Genomic DNA, 13,698 nt, shown 5'->3' with positions numbered 1-13,698 from the left:
TCCTCTAGAGGACTTGCAGCCTCGTGTCTACTATGCACAGCATCTGAGCAACTTTCTGGTACTTGGATTCAGGATAAGAGACAAACCTTGACAAGTCTGTGGAGTTGGTGATGTGATCACTTGTAGAAGGCCCCCGCACCCCCCCCCCAAAAAAAAAATGCACCTCTTGGTCAGAACAAAGCTGTTGAAAGAGAGGAGGCTGTTTGCTAGGGGTCTCTTTGTACCTGAGCAGTAAGGAGAGCCTAGAGTTTGAGCCCTCAGATTCATTCCAAGAGGTTGGACTGAAGGAAATGAGCAAGCATCTACGGAAAAAGTGTTCTTAAACTTGGGAATAGCGCACATCCTGACAGTGGGAATTAATCAAAGCTTGTTTACAGGAGCTATTTTTAGCATTAAAGGTTATCATAAACACTGCAATAAGCATTTGCCATTACAGTTCAAAGTTTCTTGTTGATGAATACGTTCTACTAAAGTTGGTGCGAATTTTTTTCAAAATAGAGCTGATTAAAAATGCTTTTCAAAATTTGATACAGACTGAGAAATAGACGACAAAAATGCCATACCAAAAATTGATGCAGACTGAGAAATACTGCCTTGAGACAATGTGAATGCATTGCATGGGGTCTGAGGACACTATTGCTGTGCTCCTGTGTGTGATGTAGAAGCCCCAGGGATGCCACTTCACTGCTTTGTGGCTCTCTGACTTATTTCAAGATCTACGCGTTTCAGCAAGACAGGGATTCTCCCTCTCTTATAGGCTTTCCTAGTGGTGTATGAGAATAATCTTGGCTGAGATCCATAAATGGAACTATAATATGAACAGTTATATTACAGTGCCTCATTCTGCTGAATTAGTTTATAGGTAGACTAGAATACTGTCCCATTGTCCTGCTACCTGAACTGAGATAATCTGGTTATTAGCGAGGAAATAAAAATAATCGCAGGCAAAAAATAAGTTCATCCTTATTGCAGAATTAATGTAGCAGCTCTTTTAAACAGTAATGACGACAGTAAAAATTCTTCCTAAAAATCAGGGTAAGTTGGATCCACAGTTAACTTTCTTTAAGAGTTGAAAAAGGCTAGTAAGTCTGCATGGGCTGCCACTGCCCAGATAAGTGGCCTCAGACCTACTGGAAATTTCAGGCTGTTTGCCTCTTCCTCCTTGAGCAGACGACCTGCTTTCATCTGGCCTCATTTTTCCATCTGGAGCTGAAATTCCTTATGCTAACGCTCCAGCCTGGCACTACCATAAACTCATGAAGAAAATTCAAAGCAAAGTGAAAGATAACTAGGGTTTCTGGGACCAGCTCGAAGCAACTGTGGCTTTATTTGTTCTTCTGCTGTTAAATAGATTTGTTCTAAAGAAAACCAGATTTTTGCAGGTAGGAATAACTTAATTGTGCCCAGTGTATCAATCTCCTAATGTGCGTATATCCTCTGTGTATTAATAGCTAGTGATTTTCACAGGAGAAAGGGAACAAGCTGTAACATTATAAGTGTAGCCAAAGGAAGGATTCTTATGGATTAATTGTATTAATGTAATTATACTGCTAAGCCCCCAATGCAGGGCCTAGCAGGGGCACAGCAGCAGTGTCGGCCTCCCTCTTTGCTGCAGACCTGCGATTTCAGTTTGTGCTGCTCAGGGGCTTAGCACTGTTTGTGCCTACTGGGGCCACCACAGGGAACCTGAACAGAGGAAAACATGACCAGCTCAGGGGCCTCTCCCCATGCCTCTGGAGAGGCGGCTAGGGATGCCCACGGGGCTGGCAAGCACCAGGAGGCAGAGCAGCACACACCATTCCACTCCCTTCTCCTAGCCCTCATCACAGATGCCTCCAGCTGGACGAAGGTAGTTTTAATAATACAGTTAAACTCTGATCCAACAAATCCCTGTAACCACTTTAAGCTTTAAGGCTGTCTGTGTCTTTAAGTGCTTTGCTGGACTAAGACCTTAAGGTTTTGAACCTGCAGCCCTGATGTGAATGATCCGATGTCCTCTTTATATGTTTGTACAAGTAATATAATTTATATACATGGAAAAGCAAACTTAATCACCTGATAATACAAGTAAAGTATTTGTCTTTCACTGTTGGAGGCATTTAAGAATACAAATGCTTTGAATAGCCTTCCTGCCTTTGAATGGTGATGTTTTGTTAATGCAAACTTAATGAGCTGGAAAAAAAAATGGAAAGGAGGGTCTGGGGTTAGAGCTGAAAAGTCATTTTTTCTCCGAACCCACACTTGGCTGATTGTCTTGGGCTGTAGCCATGATCCTTGCTGAATAAACCATTTGTTTGCATCCGGAAAAGTTAAAAAAGACCCTTGACATTCTTTACACAGCAGAAACAAGCTTGGGAGCAGATGGTCACTTACCATTTTTTTTCCCCACCTAAATGTCATTATGGTCAAAGTGCATACTATTCAAATATATTATTGTGTATTTTCTGTATTTTAAACGCTGGCCCTGATGTAATTTCCTGAAGCCAGTTGCTTTGTACTGAGGAGGAATTGGTCCCTGTGCATGTAGTTCAATGCACAGTGCAGGGACACAAAGCAATGCAATGCCAGCCTGTGCTGCCCATCCCGGGTTTCTCCTCTTCCCATCTAACCAAACAGCCGTGCTGAGAAGCAATGTTTGGGACACAAAGTGCTCCTGATGGCTCCGGGGCTGGGCCAGCTCCTTCCAGTGCTTTGCAGGATAGGTGATGAGCAGCTGCCAGAGAGGTGCAGAAGCTGATGTCAGTTTTGTCATCACTCATCTACTCCAACCAGAGTCTGCACGCTGCAAGTGCCCATCATTCTGTGCTTGTTCTGGTCTAGACTTAGGTATTAGAGGTGCAGTTGCAGGAGGTGAATAGATCAGATTCCTCCCTTAATCATAGCTGTGTCATACTTAAAAGTAAGAACCATGTTAGTTTGGCTTAGATTTTTCCCTACTGGGAAAGAAAAACAAGGCAACAACCAAAAAAAAGTATTTTCCAATAATGTACTTTGCAAAGCAACACCCCAGTTCTGCTTATAAACTTCTCCTGAAACTAACCTTTTCGCAAGAAGAGAATATGAATGTATGGTTTTAGGGAGGGGAAGAAAAACACATAAACGAAATATTTTTCTCGAGTTTGCTAACAATGAAAATCTCCGTGCTGAAATTGGAACATTTAACCAACAAAGCGAAACAACTACTCTAAGCAACTTGTTTGAGTCTCCCTATTCTCACAAAGCAGGCTGATGTAGTAGGATTGGAGCCTCTGGCCAGCACAGTCCTGGTGGGCTCAGCCTGAGCCCTCCCTGCAAGGAAGCTTTTCTGTACCAATCATGTACAAGCTATCTGCAGGCTTCTTGTTTATGAGGCTGAACTGGTGTGGGAGTTGAGAAGGTGAGAGTACTGTATGGCCAGCTGGATGACGGACTTAAACCTGTGAAAGCAGAGGAGGCGTTAGGAAGAGCAGTGTGTCTGCCCTCTTCTCCTGCGACCGTGGCTACCCATTGTATCCCATCTCAGGAGGTGGAGCACACACACTGAAGGCATAGCAGTGCCATCAGTCATCTCTACAGCCAAGCGAAGCCAAGTCCAAAAAAAAAAACAAAAAAACAACAACCAAAAACCAGAAAGGTGAGTATCAAAAATAAAAACATAAAACAAAGCAAGGATGACCTTGCATTCCTTACAGGAATTTTGGGAATTGTTAGATGAGATGTCCCCAAAAGGACTGCAAGGGAATTTTTCTACTTTTTCTTCTAGAGGTAGTATTAACAGACATTTCCATTCTGAGTGCAGAGGTATATAGGCGTGCTTCATAGGAAGAGTATTTGAACTCCTTAGAGAACCTGACCTGTTGTAAATGTTTCTTGTTAAGACCATTCAGTTGCCTTCTCTAAGATCTGCCCTGCACTTGGCACCTATTAGATGTGAAGGTAATGTGTGGCCAAAAGAATGTATGTCCAGAATCTGCACTTTGTGTCTGAGTATTGGCAGTGTTATGCAATAAGAACATGTCCAGCAGAAAAGCAAACAAGGTCAATAGAGAATCTGTTTGTCAAAACGTTTAGCAAAGAAGCTCCTGCCTTTCCATGGGGAGATCATGTTCTTCTCAAAAAAGGAGAAAAAATAATAGGCTCCTCCAGAAGGGATTTATGGAAATGAAATTCGAAGAGCAGAAAAATATTTTGTTGCCTTGTTATTGGATGTGATTATGCTGAAAAAGGCTGGCCAAAGATTTTAGATGCTTTTTTTCTTTTTTTCTCAGTATGTGCTGACAATGAGAATGAACTAGAGGCAGACCAGCAGATGGACAACTTGTACCTGAAAGCTTTGGAGGGATTTATTGCCGTGGTGACACAGGATGGAGACATGATCTTTTTGTCAGAGAATGTCAACAAATACATGGGTCTCACCCAGGTAACTTTGTTCCCTCGCACTTTCCTGTCATTGTAATACAATTCCTAGAAACTAGGCATATGCCTAAATGCAGAAAAACAAGTCTGCATTTCTGGAAAAAATAAAAAATAAAAAATAAAATAGAAATAGACTGTCTTATTTGTCAGGCAGATGCCCCGTACACCAGGCAGCACTGTTTCTGTTGTTGTTTTCTCTCTCCATTTCTATCAAAGTTATAGTGTCTTTGGATACTGGAAACGAACCCAAAGCTGCTGTTAGTGTATTTAATTGTAGAAACATTTTCTTCTAAACAAATGATATTTTAAAGCATATAAATGAGCAACTGAAATTCTCAGTAAGAAAAGACCAAGTCCCCCCCGAAAATTGTCCCTGATCCGTTTGATTCACATTATTTTCTGTACATATTGCTCTTATTTAAATAAGGATCATTTTTATTTCTACATAGGTGGAATTAACTGGACACAGCATTTTTGACTTCACTCATCCATGTGATCATGAAGAAATTAGAGAGAATCTGAGTCTGAAAAATGGTAATACTGAAATAAAGAGTTTGCTTTTAAATAACCAAATGAAGTAATTGGCCGATAGTAGAGATCTGTTAGTCATAGTAAAGAGAATTTTTGTTCCTAGAGCAATCATCAACTGTTATTCAATTCTTTGCAGATTTGTTTTGTTTTGTTTTGCTAAATGCTGCTTATGTATGATAGAACTCAGAGCTGTTTGTTTAGTGTTTTTCTTTCATCAAATTAAAACAGGTGGAATGTTTTCTCTTATAACTCTTCGCGAAGATTTATGTGCTGCAAGCTAAAACATAAGTTTTAATGCAAAAAGTCCCATTTAAGTCTCACTTAAAGTTTATGATCTACAAACTGCTTTTCAGTGGTCCATGCATCTTTGATGGTCTCTGCAGTTATGTTACCTGAGAATTAGTCTATTATTTTTATTGCATCTTTTGTGCTTAGAAACAGGAGAAATCAGGAAACAAAACTGAGAAAACTCATTTGCCACTTTCCTTTTGTAGGTCCAGGCTTCGGAAAGAAAAACAAGGAGATGTCAACTGAACGTGACTTCTTCATGAGGATGAAATGCACTGTTACCAACAGAGGCAGAACAGTTAACCTCAAATCTGCCACATGGAAGGTACCATTTTAGCCATAAGTGTTGACTTTGTTGGTTTTTTTTGTTTATTTGTTTTATTTTTAAGAAGACATTCTGGATTGTAGGGAACATATGTTATGAGACTGTTTTTCATTCACAAATTGTTATTTCAGGTTTTGCACTGCACTGGACAAGTTAAGGTATACAACACTTGTCCTCCTCATACTTTGTGTGGGTATAAAGAGCCTCTTCTCACCTGCCTTATAATAATGTGTGAGCCTATTCAGCATCCTTCAAATATCGATATCCCTCTGGACAGCAAGACCTTCATGAGTCGCCATAGTATGGACATGAAATTCACCTACTGTGATGACAGGTAAACTCAACTGATTTCTCCTTCTCATGGACATTTCAATTTTATCCAAAACAAGCAGTCAGCAGTCAGTTAGCAGTCAAGCTGCCTTCCTGTGTAGACCTGATAAGCAAGGACTTAAAGAAAGTACAATCTGTTACTCGAATCTCAATTTAGACAAAACAGTACTCCTGCTGCATTTTTTCCACTTCCAAGTGAGAAATTCAACTTTGCTGGCAGAAGACAAGGCAACTTAGAGCCATAAACATTAGTTTCTTGAGTCTTAAATTGAAGAGTACAGAGAGTTTCTGTTATGTTTTTAGAGAATACCTCTAGGGACATGCCTTATGGACCTTAGTCAAGGACTGTCTAATAGTTGTTTTGGCCTAAGTTGCTGTTATCAGTTAGTTGGAAAAGTAGTTTATGCTCTAGAATAACTAAAAACTGCTAAGGCACCCAGAGCTCTGAAAGGAGTTGGTGCTCAAAGAAGAGCAATTATCCTTTACTGTTTATCTATGTGCACGTTTTAGAGGTGAAGTGGAGAAGATCCAGAGACAGCTAGGGTGCAGTGCCCTCCGCTCTTCAGACTCTTGAAAGAAAGGAGGTCCCCATAGTCTCTCTGCCTGTTTTCACTAGGATCTCCATGGTGTTTCATACCATCTGTCTTTTCTCCCTGCCTATATATGATAACCATCTTCCTTGCCTGTGTGTGAACCAGAGGGCTCACTCAAGGTTCCTGAAGGTTCCTCGTGTATCCTGCTTTCAGAGAAAGTAGTGCCTGTATACTCTGGGTTATTGTTGCTTTTTAATCTTCTCTTCTTTTTTTTTTTTTTTTTTTTTTTTTTTTTTAAATGCTTGTTAATTCATCCTAGAGGGCGGTGGGCACGAAACAGGCTGCCCATGGCAGTGGGCACAGTCTTGAGCTGTTGGAGCTCAAGGAACAGTAGTGCAGCACTGTCAGACACAGGGCTTGGGTGTTGGGTGGTTATGTGTGGAGCCAAGAGGTGGAGTCAGTGATCCCTGAATTTAATTTGAAATTTTCTGATGGTTTTATGTGATGTCGCTTTCATTCAGAGATGTTTGCAGCCACTGAGAGCTGTAGGGTTGTCAGTGGGTTTATATACATGCTTAAATCTTAATAAAAACTCACAGGATTGAGTCCTTATTTGCTTGATCTTTTGAAGGCTTTTTAAAAGTTGTTCTGACCAAGATTATTATTTTAAATAGTATGATGCATCAGCCTTATAAACCAGCTGGTTTAGCAGCTATGGATGAGAGCAAGGTTACAAGTGTGAAACTCATGACTGACCTTATTCTGACCTCTCTGGGAATTTAGCGGCAAGTCTGTTGTAATTAGAAATGTGCTATGGTGTAACTGCAATAAAATATATTCCTTTATTGTTCAGTACTTTAAAGATGAGAGTATTGAGATATCAGTAGGATTTTGCTATTAGGAGGAAAAGTCAAACAAGACAGTAGTGATTCATCATAAAAAACAGAAACAATGTACTGATGCCATAAACTTACTCAGTGGTTGATTTCAAGAGTCCACCAGAAGGTTTTGCTATATTGCATCATTCTCATGGCTCTACCAGAATTGATGCTTGAACAATTATAAGTGCAAATTTGCAGGACTGATACTTTTCTACGGAAGATATATTGCCTGCCCAGGGAGGTGGGGGAGTCGCAGTCCCTGGCAGTGTTCAAGAGGCGTCTGGACGACGTGCTGCGTGATATGGTTCAGTGCTTGTGATGGCAGTGGTGACGAGGAGATGGTTGGACTAGATGATCTTATAGGTCGTTTCCAACCTTGTGATTCTATGATTCTATATATGATTGTTTTAAAAAGAGTGAAACGTTATGTGCTCGCTTTGATTTACGAGATGATGTACAGGGAAAACCTTTCATGTAGCAGTGAAATGCAATAGCATCCTCTGAATTACATAACTTGTAAGGAATTTCAGAGATTTCTCGTTAAAACAAAACAACCAAACTGCATCTCTGTTGCTAAATAATTTAGTTGGGAGGCTTCATTCATGTTTTACTGAAATTATGATAAGCCATGAAAAGCCAGTCAGGCCAGAGAAGGAAATAAACCTCTCACACGTTTCAGGTTCTTCCCAGTCAGTCCTGGCTCTCTTCCCTCCCAGAGGGATGTTGGTCTCTCTCCAGCGGGTGACACCTCAGCAGACACATAAAAATGTAAAACACTCAGCTGTTCTTATCAAATTTGGTGCTGCTAGACGAATGGCATTAAAGGAGTAGCTTATGCCAGGAATGTAAATCCAGGCCGAGGAGCGAGAAAGGAAAGGCAGCATGAGGCAGTTGGATGCCTAAACCCTGCTCAGTGCACTCAGCCTTTCTGCAGCAGCGTGACAAGGCTGTCATGGATCATTTCACCACGAGAGATCATTGTGTGTTCTAAGCTCAGGGCTGATATCCTGGGAGCAGCGTGCCTCCTCACGCAGTCTGAGGACCCTCTTTGCAGTTCATCTGGTGTGAAGAGGTCTACCCTCTGGACTTCTTCCACAGTGTTTTTATTTTTGAAGCATCTAGTTCAAAAATTCTAAGATTTCAGGGGCATATTGTAATGAATGGCCATTATACTCAGCCTTACTCATGATGCAAGCATCCACTTTCAGTGTGAAGCTCAAATACATACAAAAGATGGCTACATGCAACTGAAATGTATCTATTGCAGAAAATGAAGGTGGTATCACTCATCTCCTTAGGAAAGCCCATTGTCTTTTTATGTGACAAAAGAATACACTGATTACCTTTCAACAGTAAGTAACAAAAATTAGATGGCTAGTATAAAGCCCCTTGATCATTTAGGGTTTTCCTCAGGAGGGTGCAGGGACAGGGAAGACATGACATGGGTAAGCCATGAAGTGAGTAAGACTGGCCTTTCCTCATCTGAAATGTCTGAGATAGTAGCCTTTATGTTTTGCCTTCCAAATATAGAATGTGTATATATGTGGGTCTGTTACTTGCCTGCGGCTACGTGGGAAGGATTTGTATTCTTAAAACAATTTTAGCAAGGTGGTGAACCCACAAAGACAGGGATTTTGAGACATAAAATACTAAACATTGTTCCACAACTCAAATTCTTGTTTTTCTAAATGCCTGCTTCAGCCGTTCCTGGAGGGTGATTTAAAAACATTCCCTTGCTCCGCTTATCTTGGCTAAGTGTTTTTCAGGAAGGATTATTTTAGCTGTAATACGGAAATGCTGATCAGTGACACAATTCAATAATCCAAGTGAGGACTTAGTTCAGCTGCATGAGGCTTCGTGTCAGGGACAATCTCCTGAGAGGGTGTTTTAGTCACAAAGGGGCAAGTCTTTGGGTGAAAGAAGTTCTGTTACTTTAGTGGCAGTGATGATGCTCAGCATATCTTCCTGTGCAGGGCCACTGGGACAACGGGTAGACAGAAATAACTGCAGCGTGTTTCTGCGGTGGAAAAATCCACAAAACAAAGACCAAAACTCTATTTGTGTTTGATGGAAAACTCCCAAAGTACTTCAGGTACCCACAGGTACAAAAGAAACAAATACACTGTATCTTTGAGGGAACCGGGGCTTTGAAAGCACAGTGGGTGATGTGGCCTTGTAGGTGATGCTGACTTTCTACCTTCACCCCCAAGACCTCTGTGGGGTGCTGTGGAGTGGAGGGGGAAGTGCTCTTTGCCCCAGATGACAGTGTGTGGCATGTGTGAGAGAAGCACAAGGGAGAAAATCTGTCTTGCACAATGAGAGAGGACTGCGCATGCAGGTTAGCCATTCTGGAGGCTGTCACAAACCCGTTCCCTGGCACCGATACACTGGAAAGCATATGTTGCGCATTACTGTAAAGGCATTTCTGCTTTGGGGAATAGTGTGTTCCTGGTTACAAGAAACCCAATTAGTTACACTCTTTTTGCTTTTTCTTGATTGGGATTTTGTAATGGAAGAATTGAAGAATAAAAGTGGGCGATGGAGGATGCGCAGTGATTCTAAATGTGATTGTGCAGGAAGATGCAATTCCAATAGTGTTGGTCCCAATCTGTTTTCTTCTAATATGAGCATAACGCAGTTGAGAGGACGCTGGATTGTTTTGTACTTCCAGTTAGGACTGTGTAAAACGGAAATATGCAAGCACAGCTCCTGACAAGAGGTTTTAAAGTTGCTTTTCCATTTGACCTATATTTGGAGAATATTTTCAAATTGTGTGAGAAAGCAAATAAGCATGTGAAAGGATGTCCTGTCCCTTCTCCATCCCCGCTCAGGGTTAATGCAGCAGGGAGAGGAGCAGAGTGATAGCTGAAACCAGAGGTTTGCATTTGGCAAAACTGCCTCTTTTTTTTTTTTTTTTCCTCTGAGTTATTGCATAGAGCAGGAATAAGAGCATTTGTTAATAAATAAACTTTGTTTTAGATAGACCAAGGGTGGAGGAGAGACAGAGTGCTCCTGCCGTTCTCAGTGTACCCTTATTGATTTTTTCCTTAGCAGGGCAGATACACCCCATCAGGACAGCTCTGCCTCTGAGGAGAGTGGGTGGGGATCTCAGCTTTGTGCATTTGGTTGGCATGGGTTAGAGTGGGAGATGCCATGAAAAATTCCCTGTGTCTCACTGCCTTCTGTGACAGCACCATCTGGAGCCACCTTACCAGAGGGAAGGCTGGTGCTCAGCAGGAGTGCCACACCACAGTGCTTGCCCAGCTTTACCCTAGAGGCAGTGACTGTTTGGGCTCATTCTCATTCTCTCTGGGCTGTAGGTCATTCAACTTTAAGTATAACTTTGTTTGTTTGTTTGTTAGTTGCCAGCAAGACCAATTTAACTTCAATAACTTGGTAACAGTTTGAATACAGAAAGGCTTTGTTAAGGGATCCACACCCTTGCATACACAGAGTCCACACAAGGGCTGACGAATACACACCCAGCTATTTTCTCTGAGCAGTAAACATTACAGTAGGGTTGCACAAAGAGCCTGGCTTCTTGGTCCTGTTAGCTCTCACTAGACTATTTTAACTCAAGTAATGTTATACAATAAAAAGCTTTGTACTCCTGCAAAGAGACAGAAAAACACCAAAACCCAATTAAAAAAAAATAGATAAATAAAACACCTGAAATAGCTCATCTCTTACGAGATGTGGCCTTGGACAGTGAGCTTCGTTTATGCTTTTCTATGTCTCAAAATGAATAGGAAGGCCGAAGTTGTACCTGTCCAGGTATAGGATTCAAATTCATCGTTTTACTTAACACAGAAGTCTCCACTTTCATCTCAAGAGATGGCTGTATGAACTGAAAAAGTGAAAAAGAGCACTTAAATAGTGGTAGTTGGGGCAGACACACATTGGAGGGCTGCTGCCCATCTCTTAATGTGTTCTTTGAGATTTGGACCTTGCTGCATTTTGGGGACAAGTTTAGCTCAGAAAACTGGAGTGCTGCTTTGGCAAAATTAGGATTACCCCAAAGCTGTTTGTGCTCCGTAAAGGGCTGCTTAGCAGGAGCACAAACAGCCTTTCAGCCCACCTGTCCTCTTCAACAAAAATTGGTATTCTTCTAATGCCTCCAATTCAGCTTTTACAGAAACAAAGAAAACACAAAGCCTAACATGGTAGGAAAGCCATCCAAAATCGCCGTACAGTTTGTTTTCCAATTTTGTCATTCCACAACTTGTCCAAAAAACAGTTTTCCATCTAGTGCCTAAGTTAAAGTAGAGGTTTTGTTTTCTGGACTCAGGTTTTGTAAATGACCCATTTGTACCACAGGAAAAAAAAAATCCATATAAATTTCTGAGACTTTTTTTTACTTTGGTATTCCTCATAGCTCTGTGGTATGCTTTTTGCTTTGCACTTCCTCCTCTGCATGCTCATTTGACGTTCTGTATTGCTGAGAGACTGCTGTGGAAAGCATGCAGATTTTGGAGGCTGCACTAGAATGGCCAAACTCAATGCAGTGCCCTAGCAGTGTCAGTGCAGAGGCTGTTACAGCCCTTGCTGTGTTTCAACTTCGGTGCCGCTCTGCCAGTCTTCCGCAAATGCCTTGGGTAGGCACAGGACCGTGTGATGGACACAGGGGAAGATGTTGGCCCCAACATCTGTGAGCATCAAAGCTTACTGGAGTTAGCAGCATCAGAGGAGGAAGAAAGGAGCATGCGACCTGTCAGCTCTCGCTCCAGAAAGCAATGCTGTTAGCAATTCTTGGACAGAAAATACTTGTTATAAAATAGTGGTTTTTGAAAGTGTATCTAGGAAACGTTGCCAGCCAGCTCTTTAGAGTTTGGGGCTGAGTGAAAGACATCATAGATAGTTCCAGAAAAAAAAACATTTTACTCCCAGGAGTGTTTGAAGAGAAATGTAATGAAGCCAATACCAGAATAATAGATCAGTTAGCAAGGGCAGTGAGGCTGGTTAGATGATTTGTGCTTAAAAGTAACTTCTTAAAAACAATTCTTTATGACTGGTGTTTCACTGTTGCTTGGTGTGGCTTTGGTCAGTCTTGTCAGGTTTGAGAGTATCTTTTTGTATACTTTTTTGTTGGTTGTAGTAAAAACCTACATGCCATTTGCTAACTTGAATCCAAGACAAAATTTGATCTAATCAAACTTGGCATTATCACAGACGGATCATACCACAAGTCTTCCTATGCCATGGAATAAGGAGAAGGGTAATTTTGTAGAGAGGAATACATACTTGTTAAGAGCTTATTAGTAAGGAGTAACTTGAGAGGGGAATTACAGGATTGGAGTAGACAGTGTTGGCATAGAGATTGCAATTCATCTATGAGAGGAGTTAAGAGTCCCTTAGCTTGCTGTAATGCATATGTTTTGCTTGGTATCTCAGTCCCATTGTTGACATCCTCTACAGCTGGTTTTGGATTTGCATTGGTGCTTCTGGGTGCATGCTGCTGCTTTTATTTCATTACTTTTATTTCCTTTTCCTTCTTTGCATGCAATTCCTACTTGCTTTTCAGCTTCAAATGAGTGGATTAAGATTAAATTATGAACTTCCTGAATTTTAGAAACCTTCCCCTTGTGCTGAGCTCCAAACTAACCTGCTAGCTCTATGGTGCTCTGCCATTGTGTAACCAAAGGCTATAGTTTCAGTTTTTAAAGACTGTGTATTTACACTGGTCTGGAAAAAGCCTCTGGCTGCTTGCTCCAGTAGGTCAACACGACTGCAAGCAAAAAATGTACTTTGAGCCTTAATTTAATTAGGGCTCCTTCTGTATTCAGTGTTTTCTCCTGACATTTTAGCTCTTCTGACCCACTCATTATGAGGACTCTTGCTTTTATTAAAATGAAAAGGCATTTGTGGTTTCAAAGAAAAGTTAAGAGTAGACTGTGTCACAATTTAAATGATCAGCAACTTGCCAGTGAAGAGTGATTCAAGAATTCCCCTTTTGTTGGTCTAGTGGTAAGCATAAACAAAGCTATAAACACAAACAGAAGACCAGGTTATCTGGGGGAATGCAGTAAAATCAGCAACTGTCTGCTTAGCTGAACCTTTATGAGCTCAGGTTCATTCCATGGAGATGAGGATGGAGAGCAGTTTTCAGCGTGACCAACCAAGGTGTCCTGGGGGTATGAGCTTCTGTGGAGGTGAGGGAAAAGCTGACTCAACACCTTGGCTTTCGAACTGTACACAAAATAGCTGCATCTGATTCATCTTCCTTGCTCGAGGGGGATCTAGATGACTGCCTTGCTCTTGTTCTGTTTGTGTTACAGTATTTACATGTCTGTCTTGTAAAGACATGCTTCTATCTGGAGGGCTGGGCCACAACTGTCCTTCCAAGCAGTGCATAAAAGTGGAAATGTGCATCTTGGAAGTAGCAGTGCAGTAATGCTACTAATCAAATGTGGTGTCA

At 41.4% G+C, this 13,698-nt stretch overlaps 1 protein-coding gene across 4 annotated transcripts in view; it reads left to right on the top strand.

Annotated features, from left to right (window-relative positions):
- The window catches only part of EPAS1 (endothelial PAS domain protein 1), a 78,463-nt gene that overhangs the window by 49,340 nt on the left and 15,425 nt on the right, over positions 1-13,698 (top strand). For all 4 annotated transcript variants that reach the window (XM_042808593.1, XM_042808587.1, XM_042808602.1 and 1 more), the window contains exons 3-6: positions 4,248-4,399; positions 4,845-4,929; positions 5,421-5,539; positions 5,671-5,873. In XM_042808593.1, coding sequence (XP_042664527.1) covers positions 4,248-4,399; positions 4,845-4,929; positions 5,421-5,539; positions 5,671-5,873 — 559 coding nt within the window. The remainder of the gene's footprint in view (positions 1-4,247; positions 4,400-4,844; positions 4,930-5,420; positions 5,540-5,670; positions 5,874-13,698) is intronic.

The sequence above is a fragment of the Centrocercus urophasianus genome, unplaced genomic scaffold (assembly GCF_019232065.1).
Source record: "Centrocercus urophasianus isolate 14NV4802_14NV808 unplaced genomic scaffold, USGS_Curo_1.0 seq_10, whole genome shotgun sequence".
Classification (NCBI taxonomy): domain Eukaryota; kingdom Metazoa; phylum Chordata; class Aves; order Galliformes; family Phasianidae; genus Centrocercus; species Centrocercus urophasianus.
This window is presented reverse-complemented; position numbering and strand designations above follow the sequence as displayed.